This window comes from Rhipicephalus microplus, chromosome 1 (genome assembly GCF_043290135.1).
Source record: "Rhipicephalus microplus isolate Deutch F79 chromosome 1, USDA_Rmic, whole genome shotgun sequence".
Lineage (NCBI taxonomy): Eukaryota > Metazoa > Arthropoda > Arachnida > Ixodida > Ixodidae > Rhipicephalus > Rhipicephalus microplus.
In genome coordinates, this window is record NC_134700.1 from 115,485,754 (window position 1) to 115,511,984 (window position 26,231).

A 26,231-nucleotide genomic window follows, 5' to 3' on the forward strand; every position below is an offset into this window, starting at 1 on the left:
CCCACATAGCTTATCTTTAGGTTAGCTGAACTGGGGCCAAGGCCACAAGAGTGAGGCTGACGGGACGGCTTTATGCTTACCCATAGAAGCATGCTAAGTACTCAAATTGTAACCACCATTTCTAAACACATGCGTGCGCAATTCTCTTGTGAAACAAGCTGTAATGTTGAATGCCGCGCACTTGGCATCAATGTCTGTACATCGTAAGCAGCACCTATTCTTCCAATTGACTCTTTAGCAATCTAGACGTCATAAAAAATCTTGAAAGGTGCCATTCATAATTTTGGAGCACGCCACTCAGGTTTGTTTTGTCTGTTCTGAAATATCACTTGTTTTCTACAAATTTCTGATCTTTTGTGCTGCCTCAGTAATGCCATGCTTGTCTAAACCCACGACACCGGTCGAATTCAATTTTCAAATGACATAATATTTCCATGCTTCAAGGTGTCATAATTTTCCACCAAGGAATATTAATATCTTTTTTCCATGCAGACAAGCAATGTCAGTTCAAGCAACCAATTTGTGTTATCGCTTGCGAAGCCGCATCTCAATGTGCACGCGCATTCTTTTGTCCTCACACACTAAAACCATGCAAACATTTGCTAGTGTCTGTAATAAATTGAACGAAGATTGGAGTTTTCTTCCTTTAGGACAAATGTCCGACAATCTACAGCACGGCGTACCCTACTCATTTCATAATCAGCCTAACTCCGCTTGCTGCAAAACAAAGGACCCTCCCATAATCCACCAATCAACCTGGTTTTGTGCTTTCTGCTGCTACGTTATGTCTGTGAAGATTTTATTCTCTGCGCCACACCTAACTGTCACCCCTTCGTGCGTTTGCCTTCTCTGAAAATCCAGTCAGTTACCCTTAATGACCAGCTGTTATCCTACCTACGCACTACGCGCCTGGCCTATGTTCGTTTGTTCTTCTTGGTTTCTACTATGATATCCTTAACTCCTGTTTCTTTCCGGACTTACTCTGCACTATTCTTGTCTCTTAAGGCTACACCCATGAAATCTTTTTAACTCGATAGCGCGATAGCATTAGAAAGCTCGTTTCGCAGAAATTCTGGTGTTGACGTTGATTTCTTTGGTTATAAGCGAAATATCATCATCTTATGCGTGACCGAAAAATCAAGAACGGTGCAAATAAATCGAATATAGGATAAAAAACCCTGAAGCAGTGTTGGGTCCGATTGAGGGTTGTTTAGGTCCGGGTGAAGATCGAGCCCGGGTTGTTTGAGTGGCAAGCGGATGTTCTACCACACGGCAATGCATCTGCTTGTGAAAACAGTGAAAAGAACTTCCTCCTCTTGAAAATGCAGTGAAAGTAGCTTTCACGCTTCAATATGCAACATGAAATATCGCAGTAATATTTCGGGGTAAAAGCGTTCACTGCCAATGGGCGCCAGAATATGTGATTATCATAATGGCTCTTCGATTGAAAGCTGGTACTACACTAAAAAGGTTCATATGCTACTGCACCTATTCCCCTAAGGTCACGTATAGTGGGCGCATTGCAAGTCCGAAAAAGTTTCATGCACTAAGTGTTTGAAATGCGCATTAGGAACTAAATGTGCTATCACGTTCAACATCTAAAAGTGAAGCTTTAGGGTCCCGTAATTCTTTTTCCATTGCTGAGTAGGTCGGCTTCAATTTATGCTGAGCCCTTTTTCAAGGCCTCAAGATTTTTAGGGGCGAAGCTCCTTAAAGCCGCACCCGTTCGTCCCTCGTAGTAATCCTAGTGTGTAACCAGTCTTAGATTTTGACCTCAAAGATGATACCGGTGGAAGATATCTTCTGTGCGTTGTTGATTAAAAAAAATTGCAGCGTGCGTGTTAACCAAAAGCCGGATTCTCTTGTCTCTCATTATCCCTTAGCAGCCATTGGCCCGTACATTGAGCACTATCTGACAAGAAAGGGTTGCTACGTTATACTCGCTGGGTGTAATCTCCTTGGTTTTAGAAAGGTTTAGCGAGCGTTGGTCCGCCGTGCCATGATTACAGTGAACTAGTATATACCGTGAACTCGAGTTAGTTAAAGGTGGGAAGTAGACACGAAGCGCAAGCCGTAAGAAAGTGTCCGCACGCCTCTTCTCGTTGAGTCCTTGGAATGTCCACTGGATGAAAGTGCTTCTATATGAGGAATATATGATGAAAAGATGTGGATGGTAGTACTTGGAGTGTTGAATAGGTGGACAAACAGACACACAGATAGATACATAAAAGGACGCACGAATGGCTGCACGGACGGATGGACGCATGGACGGATGCAAGAGCGGATGCATGGACGAACGCAGGGACGGACGCACAGATGGACGTGTGGACGCACGAACAGATGCACGCACGGACGGGCAGATGAACGCACGGGCGGCCACACAGGCGCACGCATGGACGGACAGAAGCAAGAGTGAATGGACGGACGGATGCTTCGCCCCACTCTCCATCATTCACTCCGTGGATATGCTGCCATTTTTTCTTCTCAATAGGTGAGTACTGGGAAGATGCAGCTGTTACATAACTTTCTGTACTTCAATGGGAGAGCAGGGAGCCCCCTCCCACCTCCGTCCCATTTATCGGTTCTCCTTTCTTTTGGCCACCTTAAAGCAATCTGAGAGGGTGAAGTCACACAGGATGCTTTATCTATACAATATATATACCCGTGTCCTAAATCTGAGGTACCTAAACTGCAGGCAGAACGAACGGTCTAAATCTTCGAAGCATACTATGCTTCCTATAAACATTTTTGCAAATTACGGCTGCCAGTGCGAGCAGTGAATGGCGCTTTAGTTGGGCGAGGCATGTGGCGCAGAAGAGCAGGACTTCCATGAAGCCTGAATCACTGGACGCGTTATTATTGCGATGGCGATTATATGGACACTCTTGGCTGGATTTTGGTGCCGGCGTCAGCGCCGACATAGGCGTCGCCGTCCCTCACTGTATATGTGTCTATATGTATTAAAATCTAATTAAGCAGAAAACCCAGAAAAAAAAGTCCGGTGCGCGGAATCGAGCTTCGGTACTCCTAATCGTCCGTGCAAGGCGTCAACCACTGAGCCACCGAGAAGCACGTCCTTCAACAACCAACCTCAAGCTATTTATGTCTACCACTTACCGTGGCCGCGGCTTACGGGTAACTAGGGGGGGGGGGGGGGTGTTATCGTGTTTTCAGCCTTACCAGCGAGATGGCGCAATGAGCGCCCGTCACCACATCTCGCGGAGCACGTGCTGCGATCTCCCACGCGTACTTTGCCCCTCCTAGAAGGAAGCGACGCTCCCTCGCGTGCCCTTATCGCGCGGTAAGGAGAGGGGGATCGTAGCCTTGGCAGGCCTCAGGCTTTACCTGGAACCATTTCGTTGTAGTTACCGGGCACACAAAGGTCACTGCAATCATTGGAGTCTCCGTTTGCGAATTGCGCGCGCCTTTTAGACACAGCGAAGTAACAACTGAGGCGCTTATTCGCGTGCAGCTGTACCTGTGAGTACGTTTGGTGCTTTATTTGTGCGTTCGGAACGCGGGCCAGTTTCGATCTGCTTTCCATTCTGCGCCTGAACTTCCAATTTGTTGCTATCGTGTTCATTGCTTCACCTTTGCGGCGAAGGAATGACTTGATCTTTAAACCACAAGTTGTAATCTTTTCCGATAGTCGACAGTCATGTGTCGCTTGCCCATGTTTGAGTTTGACATGTTGAATGAAATGTCACAATATGGGAAAACGACATCTCGTTTCTATGGGAACCCTTCATAACGTTCGGCGGGACAAGGCGGGCTTGGGCGAGCCTTCAGCGCATCTAGTGGGCCCATGGAACAAGCTTGGACTCTCAAATTTTGCCCGTGCATGACTCTACTAGGTACTCAACTAAGAGAGAGCTGTACGCTGTTTCTAAATGATGCACACGCTGATTAGACAGCTTTTTTTGAGAGTGACGGAATCGCTGTTAAGAAAAAAATTATTTACGCTATGCTCAGAGCAAAAATTATTTGTGACAAATCAGTGCTGACGAATAGATTCAAATTTTCGCAATTGTAGAGCATGAAAACTGTCATTTTCCCATAGAGCAAACAAAAGTCTGATAAGATTAAGATCAAGTGCACAATATTCACAATGTGTGTTCAAGGGTTCGGAGCGCTAAGATTTATCACCGGATAGCCAGTTTTCAGAGATACATTCAGATTTTCTCGAAATTGCATTGCCAAAATTTTTATTTCCAGATAATGTTAACAACAGAAGCTTCATTATCATTTTCTCTAATGTACATCACAAAAAGTATTATTTCCACATGAAGTTAACAATAGAAGCTTGATTAACGTAAGAAAACATACACATAACTCCTGATGTGTTTTTATGAAAAGGATTCACTATATTTTGTTTTAAGGAAGCAGTCGGAGAATGTCGAGTACTTCGTACTCAACAATGGGAGAGCAGTGAGCCACCCCGAAGAACGAAATGTGTATAGAAATTTTTTTTTGACGAATTACAGTACTACGCTTACTCTTCGTAGAAAGCGGTAGGCTTTACACAAAAGGGAAGCGCCAATTTGTATGTTTACAAACATTTAATGATTTAGAGTACTTTTTACTCTACTATCGGTACCAGAAAGTCATTCCTAACGTGAAGATATAAGTTGTTGTTTGAAAAAAAGTGATTAAAAATTTAGAGTACTTGGTAGTTAGTACGGTAGCGCTGAAAGCCATCCTTTCCACTCACACTTGATGATGCTGCATCGACAAAAATTGTGCCCACGTCGGGCCCGGGTGATTGATTTATTGATATGTGGGGTTTAACGTCCCAAAACCACCATATGATTATGAGAGACGCCATAGTGATGGGCTCCGAAAATTTCGACCATCTGGAGTTCTTTAACGCTCGGGTGTCACTAGGGCAAATCATGTCAGACATGTTCGTCATTGAAGATGTCGCGTCAACGGCGTCGTCAGAACATGATAAGAAAAAAATCACAGCATATTCACGGAGTCAATGATGATGAGTTGGACGAAGCGTCCATCAGTCCGTCCGTGCTTTCGTCCATTCGTTCGTTCTCGCTACCGTCCGTCCATGCGTCCATCCGTGCGTTCGCCCATGTGTTCGTCCGTCCGGCCATGCTTTCATTCAGGCACCTGTTCATCCATCTGTGCGTCCATGCTTCTGTCCACCTGTGCGTCCGTCCGTGAGTCAAGCAGACAGACAGTTGATGGACACACGAGGCAGGCGCATGATTGACGGTTTGCTGTCAAAACCTTCCGAAGCTTCGCCACACTCATTATCGCTCACTCCAGAGATATGCTTTGAGGTGGTTACAACATACATGCTTACATACAGGTGACGACTGACCCAAGGAGCTTCGCCTCTAGATACAGCATTCTGCTCAGCCGCCTTAAGGGAGCGTTTCCCTCGCACGCCAAACGAGTTGATGTGTTTAGACAAAGTGTTCAACGGATCAGAGTACTCCGTACTCTACTATGGGAGAGAACAAAGACATAAGAGTGAGAAAGAATAGTTTATGGTACACTTAACTTGTACATACACAAACGAAACATCGAAAACAAGTAAAGACATTGTATACATTGTATAAATGAGCACAAAAATTTATTTGCGCACGGGGTATCCAAACGTTAAAGTCAAAGGAAAAGTAAAATAAATTAAGTTATTCACATTTTACACACTGCCACGTATGCCGGCGAACTAGAGTGAGTGCATGGCTAGTATGGAACAGCTGGTAATTTCAGCTGTCCCTCCATACTCTGACAAAACGCGTGTGCCCTCGTCAAAGGAAAGCCTCTTCGCCGTGCGGTTCCAGCTACTAATATAGGCGATTCCACAAAAAGAGCCGTATTTTCTGGAGTGCGGAATAGGCACCTCTATGATGCTTGGGCAGTACTTCTGCTAAAAAGTGTCGCCTCCACAGTACGTACAAGGTCACTGTAAAGACCAGTCTTGCAAACAGCCTACGTTCTGAAGCACACTGTGTGAAAGCCAAGGAGGTGTTGTACCATAAGGCAGAGGCCTTTCACCACCCAACACTGAAACAGAGCACGTTGGGCCGTCTATTTTCTGCCGCAATCGGGACAGTGGTCATTTGGAACGACTCCCAAATGTGCAGGCTGGTCACGCGTAGGCAATGCCATCCATCTTCTCAACCACTCAAACTTCCGCTCCTGGTTAGGTACGCGAATGCGATGTCATTGTTTCCATGTTTTCGGGCAGGATGCTTTTTATTCCCCTTTTCTCAGTGTGCTACTTGTGACCATTTTGCTGTTTTCCTGTAATGAAACATCTTCCAACCTGCACGAACCTATTATTTCTACTGTTCGTATTGAGCCACTGGCAGTTCTGTAAATCCTGAGCGGGATTTCTGCTCGCGGTCCAATGTTCGGATTTGCCGTGAAAGTTCCTTCTAATGTACGGCTCGAGAACGTCAAAAGCCTGTACCCGGAGTAGTGGTCGTCATCGAAGAGCTTTTGTGTTGTTTTGCAGCCAGCGCTCTCGCGAATGTTGGCATGTCAGGGAGACCAAGGTCTCCATGGTTTGTGAGAAGCTGTAAAAATTTATTTTGTACCTTTGTCGCTATAAAAGTGAGGCGTTCTGTTACACGAAGAGGTAGAAGGGTAATGTGTGCTATGTAAAACGCAAAAGCGCATGCCTGTGTCTTGATGACTATTGATTTTGCCGATAGTGACAGGTTGAAATGAGTCGCTGCTGCTGTGATATCGGTGAATCTCCTAAGTACGACATCGCAGGCCCTTTTTGAGACATCTCCTTTTTCAAAGTAAATGCCTAACATCTTAACAGCTTGAACATATTTGACGTCTTCTGTCAATGGTTCTCTGAAGCCCTCAAAGCGCAATGGCTTACATTCGGTGGTGTGTAAAAAAGCACCAGAAAGATCGGAATATTGAGCGAAAAATCAATGAATGTACTATAGCTAGACAAGTTACGGAAACATATATAAATATAATCGACGTATGCGACAATTTTTAAGGTTTCTTTGCCTGGCATCGGAAAATACACAGACGCACGCACGGATGGAGCAACGGTGGGACGAATGGATAGAAGCACGGACGGTAGCATGGAAGACACATGGACGAAGGACACATGGAAGACACATGGACGAATGAAAGCCCTGACGGACAGACGGATGGACGGACGGGCACATGGTCGAATGGAGGCATGGACGGACAGACAGAATGATAGACGCGCGGACGAACACATCGAAGCACCGACACACAGAAAGGAGCTTATATGGATGAATGAACAGGCGAACGAGCGCATGCTTGGTCGGATGGACACACGGACGGGCGGGCGCTTTGCCCCACTTATCATCAATCCCTCCGCATATATTTTGTGAAAACCACTAACGCCATCTAGCTATAATGATCCCAAGGACATATACGCAAACGCCATCTATTGCGCAACTTGATAACATATAGTGCCAGTGATTAAGACACTAACTGCTCTGACCTAAATAAACATAACCACAGCTTCACCGAAATCTGCACACAACACAATCAGTGCGCTGAACTTACAGATATTCTGGTTTTGTAGGGCAGAGTTTTTTTTTTCTGTACTTCTCACGTGTCTGAATATCTTAGTTCTCATCGCACACTTACCGATGTTCGTGAAGCTCTTCTTGCGCATGCATGTTTGTTTCGCGATTATGATGATTAAAACATGATTTCCCCCAATATGGGAGGACTGATCTAGGGGTCAGTTACACTGCTCAGAGGAGGTCAGTGGGATCCCTTGGGAAGCCACGGACACCAAAGCACGTGACATTGTTGGGTCTTGTCGGTGGTACGCAGGAGGTATTCCCTCGTATTTACGTGAATTTTCAACAACAAACGATGTGGCCAGCTAGTATGAGAGGTGTGGCAATAATACATAGGTAAATAAATAAACAGGTATGACATTTGCGTCATTGCGTGATAAAAATTGCCGAAAATGGAAGTGGTGAACGGTGAACTAGCGGTGTACTTGTGATCAACAGAGAACACAAGCAAGCAAGCCGTCATCAAAATCAGACAAGTGCGAGTGCGGAGACAAAAAGAGGAATTCCTCTTTCCTACAGACGAAACGTTTGGAATGAAAGTCATATTCATGCTTATATGAGAAGGTTGGAAAGAAGTATGCAATCACAGCACGCATTGAGAAGTTCAAAAAATCAACGTCGTAAACCCTTTCTAACTGTATTTGAATGCTCTGCGCAGGCAGAGCAGTCACAGTGTCAGTGGACACTTTCACTTGGAGTAACTAGGTTATACTTTACTTAATAGTATGCTACTAGGTGCGATCACCAGTGACGTTGCACAGGACGCTCCACAGGTCAATTTTACTTTATTGACTCTCGCTCTTGTTTCACCAGTGCAAGAAGCTCCTATTTCGCGTAAACAAGGAAGGTTTTAGGGTGCTCATACTAGAGATAAAATCATTGTTCGAAAAGACAACTCACCTTCAAAGCCACGCTGCGCTTGTCGTCATAGCTAATCCACAGCTTCTCTTTGTGCATATATGGTACCATGGCTTTGGCGTCATACTCATCGTGTGAGCCGTTTTTCAGTAATAAGCACACCTGAAAAGTTGCGCAGTCACTGCCTCAAACATAAAAAATTGTGCTACTCAAATTTTGTTGATAAAGCTGTTTTGTCGTTTAGTGGGTTCTTATATAATAAAATAGCTGCGTCTTAAAAATATGGTTAACAGCCGTATATTCGAAAAATGGCCATTGATTATAAACCAATCGAAGTTACTTATTTCGTCTCCTTAACACGATAGAAGTACGGGAATATAACTAAATAAATATTCAACCAAATATGCAACATTGCTACATACATTCTTCGGAAACGGTATAGGCGGTTCTATTCACCTTAACGGGTCTTTCTTAGGTTGTTCTGTACAGGTCAGCGTTACCGTTAATCACGACACACTACTTTATTACGCTTTTTACTCTATTATACATCTGAGTGCATGGAATAATACATCCAAGGCAAACGTTCGCACATTTCTTTTTGCTGCAAACACTGCCATGTGCGCTCAACTCGTCAGTTGACAAGACACGTCAAAGTAAAACTGCGACCTCTCTAAAAGCAAAACTTTGACATTGCGAACGCTTTGAAACCAACAATGTCTAATTTGAGCAAGACAGGAAGACGTTAGGTGATAAAAAACATGTGAGAAGAAGGGTAATCTAGGGCTCTTAGTGGGCCTAAGCTCGCAAGGTCAGAAGTTTGAAACCGGCCGGGACATTTTTAAAAGACAATTACTTTTCACACAGTTAAGAAACGAAGGTCAGGCCAGCTACAAGTCAGATGAAGTTGAGAGCTGATAGGTGGTTAGGTGGTGTTCTACAGTGCTACGAAAGTGTAACGGAACCCCCTACTTAGAGATGGTGCAGCAGCCTAACATTTAAATACTAAGTTTGGTTCAAATTCAGAAGCCGGGCTCTTACCCATCGTGTATTTATTTGAAACTTGCGATAAAATATTGTTTAAGAAAAAGAGAAAGTCTGGGCTGCGGCCTCACTTGGCGACCACCTGCCAGTAGTACACTTCCTCACCACAGCGTAATTTGTCATGGTGGCGCAGTACTTGACCACTAACTCTCATGAATACAGCAAGTAACCCTTGAACCTCAAATACCATCAGTTGCGAAGCAACCGTCCAAGGCAGCGGTAAGACCTGCGACGAAGCGGAGAATGCCAAGAATTTCTGGGTCTGGACAGGCTGCCATTGGAATGGGAACTTGGTTACCTTTTAAGCGCTATAACGCTATTAGTGAAGCCAGTATATAGCTGTCCTATTCAAGGAACAAGAGGAGTTCAATGGGATGTAATAAGGCTCAGCAAAGTTAGGAGGACACCGGAGGCCTATACAGTGCTGAAGTATGGACATGTTCTATGCTACCGTGGACCAGTTGACAGAAAATAACTAGGGGTGTGGTTTCTTTACACAAGAATATCGCTGGCAAAATAGAGGAATACTATACCCCCAGTGATAGGGTGGAATGTATCATAATTAGGTTTGCCAAAATGTACAAGGTGAAGGGGTACAGGCCTACGCGCCTACACCAAGCCATGATGAATATTTAGTTGAACGCTTCTATGAAGACGTAGAATCAGCAATTATTAAAGCCGCACTATAATGTAATGATGGGCGAATTTAACGCCAAAGAAATCAAGAAACATGCCGGAGACCATGAAGTGGAGGTTATGACATCGGCTCCAGGAATGCCAGAGGAGAGTTAGTAGAATTTGCACAACGTCATACTTCGTGGATCTTGACCACCTCCTTCAGAAAATTGGCTAACCGCAAGTGGACGTGGCAAAACCCTAATGGCGAAACTTAAAACAAAATAGACTTCATTCTGTGTGCAGACCCAGGCATTTTACGGGATGTAGAAGTAGTTGGGAAGACCTGATGCAGTGACTATAAAATGATAACTGCTCGTATTCACCTAGATTTAAAAGAGAGAAGACAAACATTGATTCGCAATAAACCAAATATTGATCTAGTGGTCAGAGCGAAAGTACAGGAATTCACAGCTTCGCTTAAGAATAGATTCGAGGCACTAAAGAGGTAACCGACGTTAGCGATCACACAATGAACGATAATCTTACCTGTATCTTCAAAGAGTGTTCATTGAAAGTTGAAGGTACTGTTGCTACACAGGACACTGGCAAACTATCTCAGAAGATAAAAGCTTCCACTAAGAGATGACAAAACATTACAGCCTCTAGTGCAATCCAGGAAATAGAGCTAGTGCAGCTTTCGAAGTTAGTCAATAAACGTAAGGTAGCAGTCGTAAGAAGGTATAACATAGAGAGAATTCAACAGGCTGTAGAATTCGGACGAAGCCTAAAAGCTGTGAAGGCACATTTGTGCATAGGCAAAAATCTGATGTATGCATTAGGAAACAAGGAAGGCAATGCCTTAAAGAATATTGATAGGATATTTGAGGTGGCGGAGGAGTTCTACAGAGAGCCATACAGAAGTCACAACAACCAGGGTAATATCGGGAGAAAGAGTAATAGCCCAGAGGAATTCGACAATTTACCAGTAACGACAAGGTAATTAGGGAAAGTCAATGCAAAGAGGCAAAGCCACTGGTGAGGATGAAATAACAACAAATCTTCTGAAACATTGCGGAGGAATTGTATTAGAAAAACTGTCCACCTTGTATACGATGTGTCTCTCGACGGGAAGGGTATTAGAATCTTGGAAAAACGCCAAAATCATCCTAATCTATGAGAAAGGAAACGTCAAGGACGTAAAAAATTATCGCCTGATCAGCTTATACAAGTCGATTATCTTACTGACCGTTCTTTACTAAGTACAAACTATTTAAAAAAGTAATAGCTAATAGAATTCAGGTGACATTAGAGTTCAATCAACGAAAGGACCAAGAAGAATTTTGCTCAACCTATTCTAAAATGGACCATATTTATACTATCAATCAGGTAATAGAGAAATGCGCGAAATGCAACCAACAACTATACACAGCCTTCACACATTAAGAAAAGGCGTTTGACTCAGTAGAGACATCAGCAAAAATGCAGGCACTACAGACTCTGGGCATCAAAGAACTCGCACTGGAAGAAATCTGCAGTGGACTTACAGCCACCATAGGTCTCCAAAAAGAAAGCAATAGAATCCCAACAAAGAACGGTTTAAGACAGGGAAAAACAATCTCTCCAATGCTCTTCACTGCGTGTTTACAAGACATTTTCAGGGCCCTAGATTGGGAAGAGTTATGGGTGAGATGTAATAGCGAGTATCTATTAACCTGAAACTCGCTGATGACATTACTTTAAAGAGTAACTTAGGGGACGAATTAGAGCTCATGATTACACAACTGGAGACAAAAAATCAGTAAACTAGGCCTCGAAGGAAATATGCGAGAAACTAAAGTAATGTGCAACAGTTTCAGCAGAAAACAGCACATCCGATAGGTGGCGAGAAGCTGGAAAATCTACAGGAATATATAGTGAGAATTTATTAGAAGGCAGAGAGGTCGGCCTAACCTAGTTCGCTCTAGCCTGCTACTTGGAACAAAGAGGTAGTAACCGCGGAGCCGGACCATGTGAGTACAATACTTCGACGAATAAGAATAAGGTGGATCAAACTCGGAGCGCATTCTTATATCATGAATGGTAGATTACCGCTAACCCTCAAGAGGGAGGTAAATAAAAACTTCATCTTGCCAGTACTTACCTACGTAGCAGAAACCTGGAGGCTTACAAAAAGGGTTCAGCTTAAATTGAGGACAACGAAGCGAGCGATGGAAAGGAAAATGATATGTGTAGCCTTGAAAGACAAAAACAGAGTATAGTGGTTCAGGGAACAAACCGGGGTTAAGGATATCGTAATTCAAATCAGAAAAGAAGAAATAGAGATGGGCCGGGCATGTAGCATGTCAACAAGATAACCGTTGGTCCCTCAGGGTGACTGAAAGTATTCCCAGAGAAGGCAAACGCACGAAGCGGATGCAAGAAGCTAGGAGGCCGATGATATTAAAAAGTTTGCAAGTACAACGTGGTAATGAAAAGCACAAGACCGGGTTGGTTGGCGGCCCTTGTCGTGGTTTAGAGGTTTTTGACCTGCAGTGGGCGCAGTCAAGCTGATGATGATGATGATTATGATGATTATGAACAGAGCAAGTGCCTTGCAGACGGTGTGTCGCTGGAGGCTACGTTAAAACCAGAGGACTTGTCTCGTCCGAAGCTGCAGCACTGCTGGCAAGGCTCCATGTTGACAAGTTTTTTTTTTTAATGCGAAGCATTTCTTAGCCAACTTCGGAAACCTTGAGCATATATATATATATATATATATATATATATATATATATATATATATATATATATATATATATATATATATATATATATATATATATATATATATATATATATATATATATATATTATATATATATATATATATAGCCGCTTACGTTTCGGTGCTCTCATGGTCACCCCCTACTTGGCGTGAACCAAAATTAGCTAGGGAGAGCAAGATGGTTCGACAAATATCACGCGCTCGTCAAGACATCAATAATGTCGCAATACCGTCGCGTACATCGTCAAACACTTCCCATCAAATAGTGGCACATACCCACGAAAGGGTATGTGCCGCTGGTATGCTGGTATGCGCCACAGGTGATTGATTGATTGCTTTATTTGCTTCGTCACAGTACAGTGTAACAGGAGGCGGAGGGAAAAGCCGTAATGACGGCTTGAGGGATCCTCCGCCCCCTTTGTGAACAATGGCAGCAGATGAAGGACATCACAATATCATACACTTTCACATTGTTTTACGTAAAGATCATGCCACAAAGGAAGGAAACCTGAAAACGTAGTTGATACATAGCTTACACAACAAAGAAACTTGCAGCAATCTTCTGCACCTGAATAAATACATAGTTTATAGAACATATAACATAGTTTGCTACATAGTTTATAGAACAAAAAGAGCCGCTAATTCTGCGACACTTAAATGAGACACATCTATACCTTTGCTAATATAAGTATTCAGAATTCGCGGTAGAGTACATCGAAGCATCTGAAAACCATAATTAGTGCGAAAGTACGGAACGTTCCACATTTCTGTATTTCTTGTTACATACGCCTTTTCCTTTAAGCAAAGATTCGCCATTTCCGTAAACAAAAAGTTTGCGCGTTTGCAGCTAAGGCAGTACTCTCGTAGTAGTCTGTATTGATATAGGTCATTCACTTTGATTATCTTATATTTTTTAAACAGTGGGTCACTAGGTGCTAGAGCTGTAGCGTTGTCTATCAGCCTCAGTATTTTCTTCTGTATTCTCAGTAATTTTGTTAAGTTTGTTTCTGTAGTTGTTCCCCAAACCAAATAGCAATAGTTAAGATAAGAACTAAACAGCGATTTGTATATCAATAACTTCACCGAATTGGGGATGAGGTACCGGATACGGCTGAGTATTCCAGTTATCCGGCCTAATTTTATTTGAATATTATTTACGTGGTCATCCCATTGCAAAGAACTGGAGAAATGTACCCCAAGTACTTTCACTGACTTCACTATTTCTATATCTGAGCCTCTAAATACAATATTATTCTTCAAAGTCACTTGTTGACCTTTCGAATGAAAAACTACCGCTTTTGTTTTAGTTGCATTTATTTTTAACTTATTGTTACTTGTCCAGTTGTCTAATTTCTGTAAGACGTCATTAGCTTTATTAGAAAGAATAACATCTGATGATGAGGTGACAAATATACTCGTGTCATCTGCATAGATAATAAACTTAACTTCTGGGGAGATATGGACTATGTCATTAATATATAAAGTGAATAATAAAGGGCCAAGAATGCTCCCTTGTGGTACCCCTGAAATTATATTTTTCTTATCTGATACTAAATCATTTATCGAAACAAATTGACATCTATGCGCCAGATAGCTTTTAAGTAACATGAGTGGGAGCCCGCGAATGCCATAATGGTTTAATTTTTCAAATAAAATGCCGTGGTGAATGTAGTCAAATGCTTGTGTGAAATCCACAAAAATTCCGACCACTTTATTTTTTTGTTCAAATTGTTGTAGAATATATTCTTTTTGATCCAGTAGGGCGAGTTCTGTAGACTTATGTTTTTGGAAGCCATATTGTGATTTTGTTAGGACATATTTGGTGCAAAAACAGGATAAGCGACTAAAAATAATTTTTTCGAAACCTTTAGAAAATACGGGGAGAATAGATATCGGTCGATAATTTGCAACGTTATGCTTGTTCCCCTTTTTGTAGAGAGCTATTACGCGTGCCGTTTGCATTTTCGAAGGAAAAACCCCTGTCGAAATACAGAGATTGAATATGTGTGTTAGTGCTGGACTGATCTGATCGATAACATATTTCACTGGTTTTATTTGTATGCCATCAGCGTCGCAGCTGCGACTGTTTTTTAAGCCGAGAAATACTGTGCGGACTTCTGGTTCGATAGTACCTGCTAAGAAAAACGTGTTTGCAATTTCTGGACCCAGAGTTCGGCAAGTAGCGGTTGATCTGTCGCTAAAGTCTCTGTAAACGAAGTAATCATTAAAAACATTGACCATAGCCTCTCCACTGACCAAGTTTCCGTCATGGAGTACCTCCTTAATTTCTTCTGTTTTTGGATTTCGGCCCATCAAAGAGTTTATTCTATTCCATAAAACATCTGCTCGTTTTGAACACACAGTAAATGCTTGTATATGATACAGCTCCTTTGATTTTTTCATTTCTTTACCTAAGGCATTTCGGAACTGCTTGAAAGCAATTAGGTCCGCCTCGTCGCGCGTACGTATGAATTTCCGGAATAATCTGTTTTTTCTGTCTATTTTACGTAAGAGTTCACGTGTCATCCAAGGTTTCCGACAACCTTTACGTTTTTTCCGCTGTTTATAAGGGAAGTGTTTTTTGTATATACAAATAAACGATTCTAAAAAAGCGTCATAGGCTGAGTTTGCATCATTTGAGTAAAAAACATTGTCCCAATGCAAAGTGCCAATCTCTAAACGGAAAGCATCTAAAGCAGCTGGCGAGACATGCTGATAACTATAAGGAATGTCATTCTGAATTAACGTAGGTACAGCTGTTTTTACAGAACAACATATCGCCATGTGATCACTAATAGGATACGTAAGGACAGCACAGGTAACACACGACAGATCACAGTTTGTGATAAATAAGTCTATGGTGGTCTCCGAAGACAGACTAATTCTAGTGGATCTATTTATAATGTTTTCGCAACCGTTGCATGCAATAATAGTTTCAAAGTCACACTTTCTCGTGCTTTCATGCCCCATGTCAATATTGAAATCACCACCCAATATAACAGTGTATTGATGTTGATTTACAAATGTTAAGAAAACATCTAAAAATGCAAAAAAATCAGACAAGTCACCATCAGGTGGCCGGTAACACACAGCAACTATGACATCTTGAAACTGAACACATAACATTTCGTAATGAGCAGTAACTGAAGTAAACTTTTCGAGCAATACGGCTGGTAAAGAATTTTCAAGTAGCATAGTGACACCACCTCCTCGACGACTTGGCCGAAAAACAGAGAACGTTTTCATATGAGGTAGTTCAAATTCTTCTGAAATATCCGATTTCCAGGTTTCCGTTAGCATAACAACATCAAAACAACCTTTCATTTGATTAAACAGACACTCGAGTTCATTTACTTTGTTTCCCAATGATTGTACATTTAAATGGAAGCATCGGAGAAAACCTCTTTGTACGTTTCCAAACCGCTTCGCTAACTCACGAAGGGCGATATATCCGAGGTCATCCATTTTACAGAGCAGTAAAAACAAACAAACAAAAAAAGAGATACCAAGAAACAGCACAAAAAACTAACATCAATTGCTCAACGCTGACAAGTCATCCTCACACCTGATGACCTGCGCACGTTCTCCACTCTTCCTACGCACCAAGACCTTCCCATTGGAATGCCATGCAAAGTCATAGCCAACTCTCCTAGCCCAGGTTTTAGCTGCTAATAAAAGAGCCCGGGAACGCTTGGTCATATTCTCAGTTATGTAGACATTTTCTTGTTCCTGCCTCAAGGATTTTCTTTTTTCTAACCACATATTTCGAAGGTCCTGGTGGACAAAGCGAAGGATCACTCCACGCTCTCTACCTGGCCTCGATGCCATCCTGTGAATAGCGGAAATATCCGCCGGAGCAAGTTCCGTCAAACTCAAGGTTTTCGCAAGATCATTTACCTTGTTTAAAAGATTTTCACCTGCAGTCTCAGGAATTCCATGTATCTCCACATTTAGACGTCGGCTGCGCCACTCGAGGTCATCAAAATCAATCTGAAGCTGGGCGAGACCCTTAGCTGGATCCTCCTTCTCAAGTTTGTCGATCTTGCATTTTATGTTTTTTATTTCCCTGTCATGCCCACTCAAGCGTTCTTGAATTTTATCAAAGTGATCCGACAGCAACTGAATTGACCTGTCTATTCCCTCTACCTTTTCATTCAAAATGAGGAGAGAAGTTAATTTCTTGTCTATGTCCATGATCGTAATCTTAAGCTGAGCATCTCCTTGATACTTAGTATCTACTCAAGAACGACAAGAACACACATGATCAAATATAGCGTGCGAGCATTAATAAATACCCGACCTCGGTAACGTCAACCAGACGAATGCAAATAATAAATTTCAGGGTTCCAGCTGGAATCGAACCCAAGTATTCTGCGTGGCTATGAAGTATTTTACCACAGAGCTACCCCAGGCCTCGGAATTACTTTTCAAATAGACGCTAGTCTTCGTGCAACGTCTATAGTGGTTGCAGTGCTGTCTACTCAATTTTATAATCATTGAATATGTACACCTTTGATGCGGCCGTCACGTCGGGTTAACGTCAATAGTGGTTAGTTGTCATGCGCTGAAGTTTATTGATGTACCAGTGCCCTGGGCCAGCATGCTCGCGAGAATCGGCGCTTCATATCAGCTTCTGGTGTTGCTAATACGCATGTTCGAGTTGGCATCGTTGCGCAAGTGAACACAACTGCTTATATAAACATCTGCAACTCTTCAACATATGTTTTTGCGTGCAAAATTTGTACATACATTTATTGTAATTTCGTGGTGTGTCGCTCTACAAAAAAATTGTAGCACGGTCACCTGCTCTCCGCATGCTTCGCATAACGTCGACTTCCAGGTAGGCGGAACGTGACGAATTTTTTTTCTTCAAGATACCATCTAACACTAAACATTTTTTGAACCTTATAATCACCAAGACTAGTACTACAGAATGCAGAGTACTTAGAACAGAATAGTAGGGCCTGAAGCAACGAGTCGCATTTATCTTGGAACGTTTATATGATGCCAGTTAACCCCTCATCTTCGGCCATTGACGCGTGTTATTCTAAATATTCGAACATGTTTGCCGCACCCGGGATAAATGTTGCGCATAGCAGATGCAAACAAACGGCCACACATGAAGCGTCAATGGCTCGTTCAAAAAATGGAACAAACTTAGTGCAAAAGCTACTACCTTATGACATTTTTATCTGAATTTTCTCCACCTAAAATACAAAGGCCTCATAAGCTTCAGGTAGGTGTATAGTGAACTAAACTTACGCGGTACTTTTTTGTGTTTAAGGTAATTGATTTGTTTCCGTATGAATCCTCAAACTTTTGTTATTGATGTGAAATTAAAGCTGCAAGGCTAATCACTATTATGTGTCTGCTCACCTCTTTCCCATCTGTTAATGACACAAGCAGAGCCGCTAGAACACCAATTAGACAGTAAAATCTCACATGCACCCCTTTGTCATCAGTTCTGTGTATTGCCGTCAAGTGATGGCTCCACAAAGCGCGTACATGTGCTACGGATGCAAAACAAGTTACGTATCAAGCTTTCCACGTACTGCTTTATGAAATCTCCACTTTATTGCTAAAGTCTTTGATCCGAGGGCGAAGCTATTAGGAAAATTCGGCGTTGATTCTTTCTTTTAGTGAGCTGCTCTTCCTAATGATTTTTAGGACACTTCGTTCTTCATAAGACTTTCAGCGTTATGTCAAGGAGAGCTCTGTCCATGATTTAGAATATGTGTACCTCTACACCTGAAAAAAGCGTCATATTGCCGTTAAAATACTGCTCTAAACTTCTTACACCAGTGAAATCGCCTATTCGTTATTCACTTATTCTGATCTATTATAGTGTGAAAGGCCTAGCACCCTTGAAATATGCTTCCTTTATCTTGAGCAAAGTCTACCTGCTACCGTATGCCAGGTTCAAGCCTATTTTTATTGTCAGTTGCCCCACAAGGCCAGTTGCACTTGTACTTTCATTGCTCTTTTATTATTTTTCTTGATGTCACAAACATCAACTAAAGGAATTCACTTTTTTTAAAATATGAGCTTGATATCCTTGAATATTCCGAAATGTATTTCGTATATACACTCAACATCCCTTACGTTCATATTGCATAGGCCTTCACACATTGAATAAGCCTCACAATATACTTACATCTGCGAAACTGACGTAACCATCGTTGTGAGGGTCTCGTCCTGTGGCGCGAGACCCAATGTGCCAGGAATGGGAGTCACGAAGCACCCATGAAAGACCGAAAGTCGGGATACCCACCATGATCTTGGACTTCGGCATACCCATTTTTACCCAAAGTTGTGCGCTGAAGGCCTGAACAGGAATAAAAAATAATGCAATTATATATTGCGGTTGAGATCATTTTGACTCCTGTAATAGCTTAGAAACAGTTCTAAGAGCAACTGTGCAATCACGTTGCTAAAGAATCCAGCATTTTCTCTCGTTACTGATGTGTGTGCACATGCAGTCCTGTATGCAGTTGTAGTGAGGTTTACGTAAATTAGAACACTTTCATTAAAAAGCTAGTGATTCAACACAAACGTTAAAGGCAAGCCGGCATGCTTCCCAAGTTTTTTCACCATAGAAGTTATGAGCTTCTACCTTAATCTGATTTGCGTCCAGTGAAACATCTTTACATATTCACAATTTCGAAGAGTTTATATGTAACAAATTCACCTTAGACAGCCTGGAACAGACAGGTCACAAGAGAGCTCTATAGTACCCTCTAAAGAAGAGAGTCTTTTGATATTTTTCTTGTATTCCTGACGTACCACGTATCTGACTCTCTTAGTAGAGGCAAGGTAGCTCTCTTTGAGACTCATTATGCTATCTTGGCAGAGTCGATTCATCCACAAGTGAGAGAACGTGCCTTTCTTTAACAGAGTCATATACTTGGCCTGTGAGAACTACCTGAAAAAGTCAAAGTGCTTTGTTTTTTTTAGAGTGTATCACCTTAATGTCCTTTCCGTCATAGTTCACAACTGTATACATTACACTCGACACACACTGAAAGCAGCACAGCAGCCTTCAACATTTTCCAGCCTCTTCGCGTAAGCAAAAAAAAAAAAAATCCTCAGCCATGTCATATACATAAAGCTGACATGGTTATGCCAATTGGCTGCACACCTGAAAGACACCGGCTTGATCTCTGAGCTGCGGTGCTTGTATTTAAATTTAGGCGAAATACAAGAAACTCGCTTACCCAGATTTGGGGGCATGTCAAACAAACATAGGAGGTGAAAATTGATGAAGAACCGCTCTAACAAAACTGATGTGCAGCAACCGTCCAGCCCAAACTTTTTTATTTCTTTCCATAAACGTGTGGCATAATCATGTCATAGTCTTAGCACGGGAAATTGGCTGAAATAAAACTAGTACTAAGAGTGAATCGGTTTAGCAAATTGCTTTTTGTTCGTCTACAAACCAGAAAACTATCATTCCTATACTAAATATGAAAGTGTGGTGCAAAACTAAAAAAAAACTAGAAGACTGCAAGGATCCCTATCAAGAAATGAGCGCGAAATTATTTTTTTACCAGTATTACGGGCACACGCCACGCAAATCAGGTAAATCAGTCAGCTCACTACAGGTTCACTAAACACGGAGAAGGTATGACAGCTGATTGCCAAGCGGCAACAGCGTGCAGAAGACCCCAAGTACGTACAACGAAGTCAAGCTTGGGAACATGAATGACAACGGCGACTGCGAGAACACCCCAAAGTGGCCTACGCTGACGCCGACGTGACAGCAGTTCCATGACAGCTGGCAGCGCTAGGTTTCAGCTCTATGTTATTAAAGACAATAGTCATTCTTGAGGCACTTCGACGCAAAAATGTTTGTCTGTCTGTCTGTATATCTGTCTGTTTGTCCATCGTAACGATGCCTCAAACGGCACCAGGTGATACGCCAAACGGCCAACCCCATCCGCGGCGCCCACAAATATTGCTCAACTTTAGGCGTTCATACTCGTGCGATCGTCAATTGAAAAGCAATTATTGCGCGTATCTGAGGCACCATAACAATACGTCAATATTTTGTACGTTTGGCTTTACACTAAAGAAGACACACATAAGTAATTCTGTGGACCACGTAGTGTTAATCACGCTGCGCTGACAGTGCAACGCTGTGCTCAAAAAGGCAAGTGTTTCCAACGTTTTTCTAAGACGACTCCGTGGTTGCACCTGCCCGTCCCTATGTGCTTTACACCTTTATCTCCTCCGAGACAGGCGTGCATCTTTTTCCGTGGGCACGCACGTCTTCCTTCGTTTTCGAAGATAACTGCCAGGTAGTGCTGGTGCCTAACGTGCCACAATGCGCTCGTTGGCCTTCGCTGCACGGATTGAGACTGTCTAACGCAGCGCTTCCAGAATACAATTCACTGATTTCCTTGCACAAAACATCAAATAAACGTTTGTTTCACTCTCTTTACAGGCAAGAATATCGTCTTTCAACGACATGTGCAGTGAAACATTAAGATACGATGCCATTTTTTTATTTCTCTGATGTTTGGACATCCGTGTCGTGTCTGCAAATGTCAGTGATTCAATTAGATCAACTAAGCGGTAATGATCGACGCGGAAACAAAGTTGCATCACCTAGAAATCTAGCAGCAGACTAGAAACAACCTGCACCGCCTAGCTAAGGCCTAGAAACGACCCAGACGTTACGATATCAGTCTTTAAAATCCTGCTATGTCACAGTTTCATGACCTGGAGGCACATTACAAGCTTTGGGAATTCTCTTCTCCGTCCCCTCTTTTTTCTCCTTCGTCATGCACTTCATTTGATTATTATGTGCGAAGCATTTCTTAGCGTACATCAGCGACACTTTGAGCGTATCTATCCATCTATCAATCTATATATATATATATATATATATATATATATATATATATATATATATATATATATATATATATATATATATATATATATATATATATATATTTAGCCGCCTATGACTTTCAGCTCTCCTGTCCGTTTTGTTAATCTTATCGATACGAAATTTGGTAAGATGTAACATGACTATGATGAGCATAAGTGACTAGTCATAACATGACTATCATGACATGAGGTGTATGTAAAGATTTACACTTCATGGTCTTGTGCTCTTACAGTGGTTTTGTTCACATGAAATGTTGCAAAACTGGTACGATATGACATGACTGCATGGGAAACACAAATGACAGATTTTAACGTGAAGATCATGACATGCATGTCAAGTAAGGTATGAGTCATGACTACACGCCATGCTCAAGGTGCGCTCACGGTCGCTTCGCTAGCTTCTCATACAAAAAGTTTGCTATTACGGGACGTGAATGGATGACGAAGGCATGTGACTGGTGCAAACATAGTAATCATAGTAATCATAGTAATCAGATGCGTGTCACGAAACAACATGACTACATGCCACGCCTATGGTTCGCTGCCGACCGTTTCGCTAGCTTCTCATATACCAAATTAGGTATCATGTGACGAGAACGGACAACGAAGGTAAGTGTGTATCCACATGGCGTACATATCCGCGCGAATCGTTCCGCCGCCCGTCCCGCTGTGAAGCACATCCACACGGCACTGTCCGAAGCGAAATGTCAGCACTGTCCGAAGCGAGAGCTGCCCGCTTCGAATCTTTTAACTCTTCGTCGTGCATTGCTTGCGCTGCTATTCTCCAACTGATGGTTGTGTCTGCTTTAGGTTTGTGTCCCCGAGCTTCGGCGGCAACGTATACATGACAAATTGGTACTGTTTCCGAGCGCCGTACTCGTTTGTTGAGAACTGTAGGCTTATCGACTGCCGCTGTTTGCAGAACATGAGCTCGATGTGCGTTAGCGCAAGCCAATAACTCTACGGTGCGAAGGCTACCGACTGTCGGATTTCATAATAATATGCGAAAGTGTGCTTATTCGTGGTTTGTCTAGATGGCGCGACCAACCTGAAAGTCGAAAGCCCATTCAGCGCCAGAAAAAGTATTGTACTTTTATGTTTCTGTCTACGGCGCAGAGTTTGAAGTTGAAGTGAATGCAGAGATCAAAAGAAAGCGAAGATTAGCTGCAAAAGAAAATGTGCCTGTTGCCAAACCCTTATAACTTCGACGGCCAAATTCATGAACCCAAACAAGAAAAAAAAATCAGCGCTTTCTGCCAGACTTGCAATTGCGCTATCAGCTAAATTGGTTGCGTTGTTCCATGCGAATCCGCTTGCAAAAAAGAGCTTGAAATTTCCCGTCCGCGACTACCACGGGCCCGGAATGGATGCCAGAAATTCGCGACGTGTGGTCACGTGATACGCCGTGCGCCACGGAAGCGACGGATTCGGTCCGTAATGTGTATACACACTGAATGTTACTTCCAAACTTGATAATCAGGACAAGGAAGTCATGTATGGCATAATTTACGTCTGCCTCGTAACGTTGTGTTTATTTTCAAGTTACCGATCAACCTTCCTCATTCGTGCTTCGCTTATCATGGCTTCTCACTGTATGTGGGATCGGTCAATTTTTATTATTAATATTACTACTATTATATTAATATTAAAGACGACAGCATTTTTGGGGGATACTTCGAGGCAAAAAGATTAATCTCTCTGTCCGTACGTTTGGCTGTTTGCCCACCGTAACAATACCCCAAACAGACCGAAATGATACCCTAAACTGCCAATCCTATCCGCTGCGCCCCCCAATGTTTCCCCAGTTTCAGCGTTCATCCTTGTGTGTCTGACAATTAAAAATTGGCCCCGTATCTGCATGTTTCACTGCAAATTTTGTCGAAAGACGATAGCCTTGCGTGTGGAGAGAGTGAACAAAAATGTTATTTGATGTTCTGCACGAGAAAATCGGTGAATTGTAATGTGGAAGCGCTACAGTACAGAGGCTAGATCCACGCAACGAAGGCCAACGAGCGCATCGAGGCACCTTAGACACAAGCTCTATCTGGCAGTTATCTTCAAAAACGAAAGAAGGCATGCGCGCTCACGGAGAAACACGTGCGCTTGTCTCGGAGGCGATAAGGTGTAAAACACAAAGCGACGGGCAGGTGCTGCCATTTGGTTTTCTTACAAAAACATTGGAAACACTGTCAGCGCAGCATGATTAACGCTATGGTCGTCAGAATTACTTATGTGTGCCTTCTCTAGTATAAAGCCAAACATACAATACGTTGACGTGTTGTTATGGTGCCTCAGATATGCGCAATAATTCCCTTTTAATTTACAATTGCACAAGTAAAGACGCTGAAACTTGAGCAATACTGTTGGGCGCTGCAGATGTGGCTGGCCGTTTGGCGTATCGCCTTGTGCCGTTTGGGGCATCGTTACGGCAGACAAACAGACAAAAGCACAGACAGCTATACAGACCAATGTTTTTTGCGTTGAAGTATCCCAAGAAAGACTATCGTCTTTAAAAGCAAATATTGCGCATATCTGAAGCACCATAGGAAAAAGTAGATAGTTTGTATGTCTGTTTTTATACATACATAAGGCTTACACAAGTAATTCTAAAGACAGTAGCGTTTATCATGCTGCGCTGACAATGCAACGCGATGCTCGAAAACGCAAGTGTTCCCGATGCTTTGCTAGGATGACATGGTGGTGGCATTTGCCCATCCCTTTGCCTTCTACAACTTGTCGCCTCCGAGACACGCCCGCACGCCTTCCTTCGTTTTCGATGATAGCTACCAAATAGCGCTCGTGTCTGACTAGCCTCGATGCGCTCGTTTGCCTTCGCTGCACGGATCGAGACAGTATAACGCAGCGCCTTCAGTATACAGTTCACCAATTTTCTCGCGCAGAACATCAAGTAAATGTTTTGTTCGCTCTCTCCAGACGCAAGACTATCATCTTTCGATGGCATTTGCTGCGAAACATGCAGATATGGGCCAATAGTTACTATTATTATTATTATTATTATTATTATTATTATTATTATTATTATTATTATTATTATTACTGGTAGTAGTAGCAGCAGTAGTTGTAGTAGTAGTAGTTGTAGTAGTAGTGGTTGCAGTAGTTGTAACAGTGCAAGTTGTGGCTTACAGACATTGCACCGTTTGGAGTGCCTCAATGTGCCCTCTATATTGGCTACTGATTGTTAGGCCACAACGCGGTGGGCCAGAGCTAGCGTTTGGCAGACCTGTGTTACATTGCCCTCGATGTGGCAGTATTGTGTTGTTTTATTTTCGAGCTACCACTGAAGCTGTTGTGTCATTATTGCCAAGAGTATATGGTACAACTTTAAAGAAGCAATATAATAAACATTGAAGCATAGAATATCTAAGAGAAAGCTGTTAGGACCTTAATTTGAAAGCTTTAGAAGTCAACTGAGTAATTATTCTAGTCTGTGTAAGTGTGTGGGGTCCACATATCTTAAAAAAAAGTTACACAAGTTTTTGCATTACTATAGTTACTAATGGTGAAAAACAACTTAATGTTAGTCTTAAAACGACTAACAGATACATTATGAGACATTTCTTCATGAGCGATTTTCAGCACTTACTGCGCAGGGTGGCGCATTAAAACAAAATATTACTACAAAGGGCAACTCGAAAGAAGTTATTTTTTTGTGACACATTTTGCTAAATTCACTATATTACGTCTTTGTAAGCACAGAAACTCTTGTTCAAGCCTTTATCCCCAAAACACTATTGTAACTTCTTAGTTAGGTAAACGTTAGAGTTTATTCTATATATTTTATATATTCTTTTTTTCTTTTTTTCTGTCTTTTTTTCTCTTTCCTTGCCCTCTGATTTGAGATTGTATAAAGCTGAGCACCAACAAACTGTATCTTTAATCCTAATGAAGGTCAGACTCTAGGCCGAAACGTCGAAATAAACCACGTTGTGACCGCTCACGGAGGATCTACTGAACTAGTCTATATATTCTATATATATATATATATATATATATATATATATATATATATATATATATATATATATATATATATATATATATATACATATATATATATATATATATATATATATATATATATATATGTGTGTGTGTGTGACGTAAGAAGGCAGGGATGGTTTGTAGAAGCATAGAAGCAAGAAGTCAGAATGGAATAAACATGGCGTATGAGCCAGGCTTCGTTGCCCATTCATCATAGCGTCACACGAGTCAACAGGATGAAGACCTGGCGGCCACTTCATCAACCAAAAACCATCTCCGAACGTCTCAGCAAGACGCAGTGACCGAACGTAGACCACGAAAGTACATGTCAACACTACACCAAGACCAGCATTATGACAGCACGATCAGACGACCTTCCCATCCCCAAGTACGCCGGAGCAGAGGACGATGGACCTGTACAGGACTGGTTCGACCTGTTCGAGCACCACGCAACCGCTGCATCATGGTCGGAACGGGAAATGATCACCAACTTCACTGACTAC

At 42.2% G+C, this 26,231-nt stretch overlaps 1 protein-coding gene across 1 annotated transcript in view; it reads right to left on the bottom strand.

Moving 5' to 3' along the window:
• The window catches only part of LOC119178219 (acidic mammalian chitinase-like), a 123,443-nt gene that overhangs the window by 802 nt on the left and 96,410 nt on the right, over nucleotides 1-26,231 (bottom strand). Inside the window, exons 7-8 of the mRNA XM_037429412.2 lie at nucleotides 18,986-19,156; nucleotides 8,451-8,570 (exon numbers count right to left, since the gene is read on the bottom strand). Of these exons, the coding sequence (XP_037285309.2) occupies nucleotides 8,451-8,570; nucleotides 18,986-19,156 (291 nt within the window). The remainder of the gene's footprint in view (nucleotides 1-8,450; nucleotides 8,571-18,985; nucleotides 19,157-26,231) is intronic.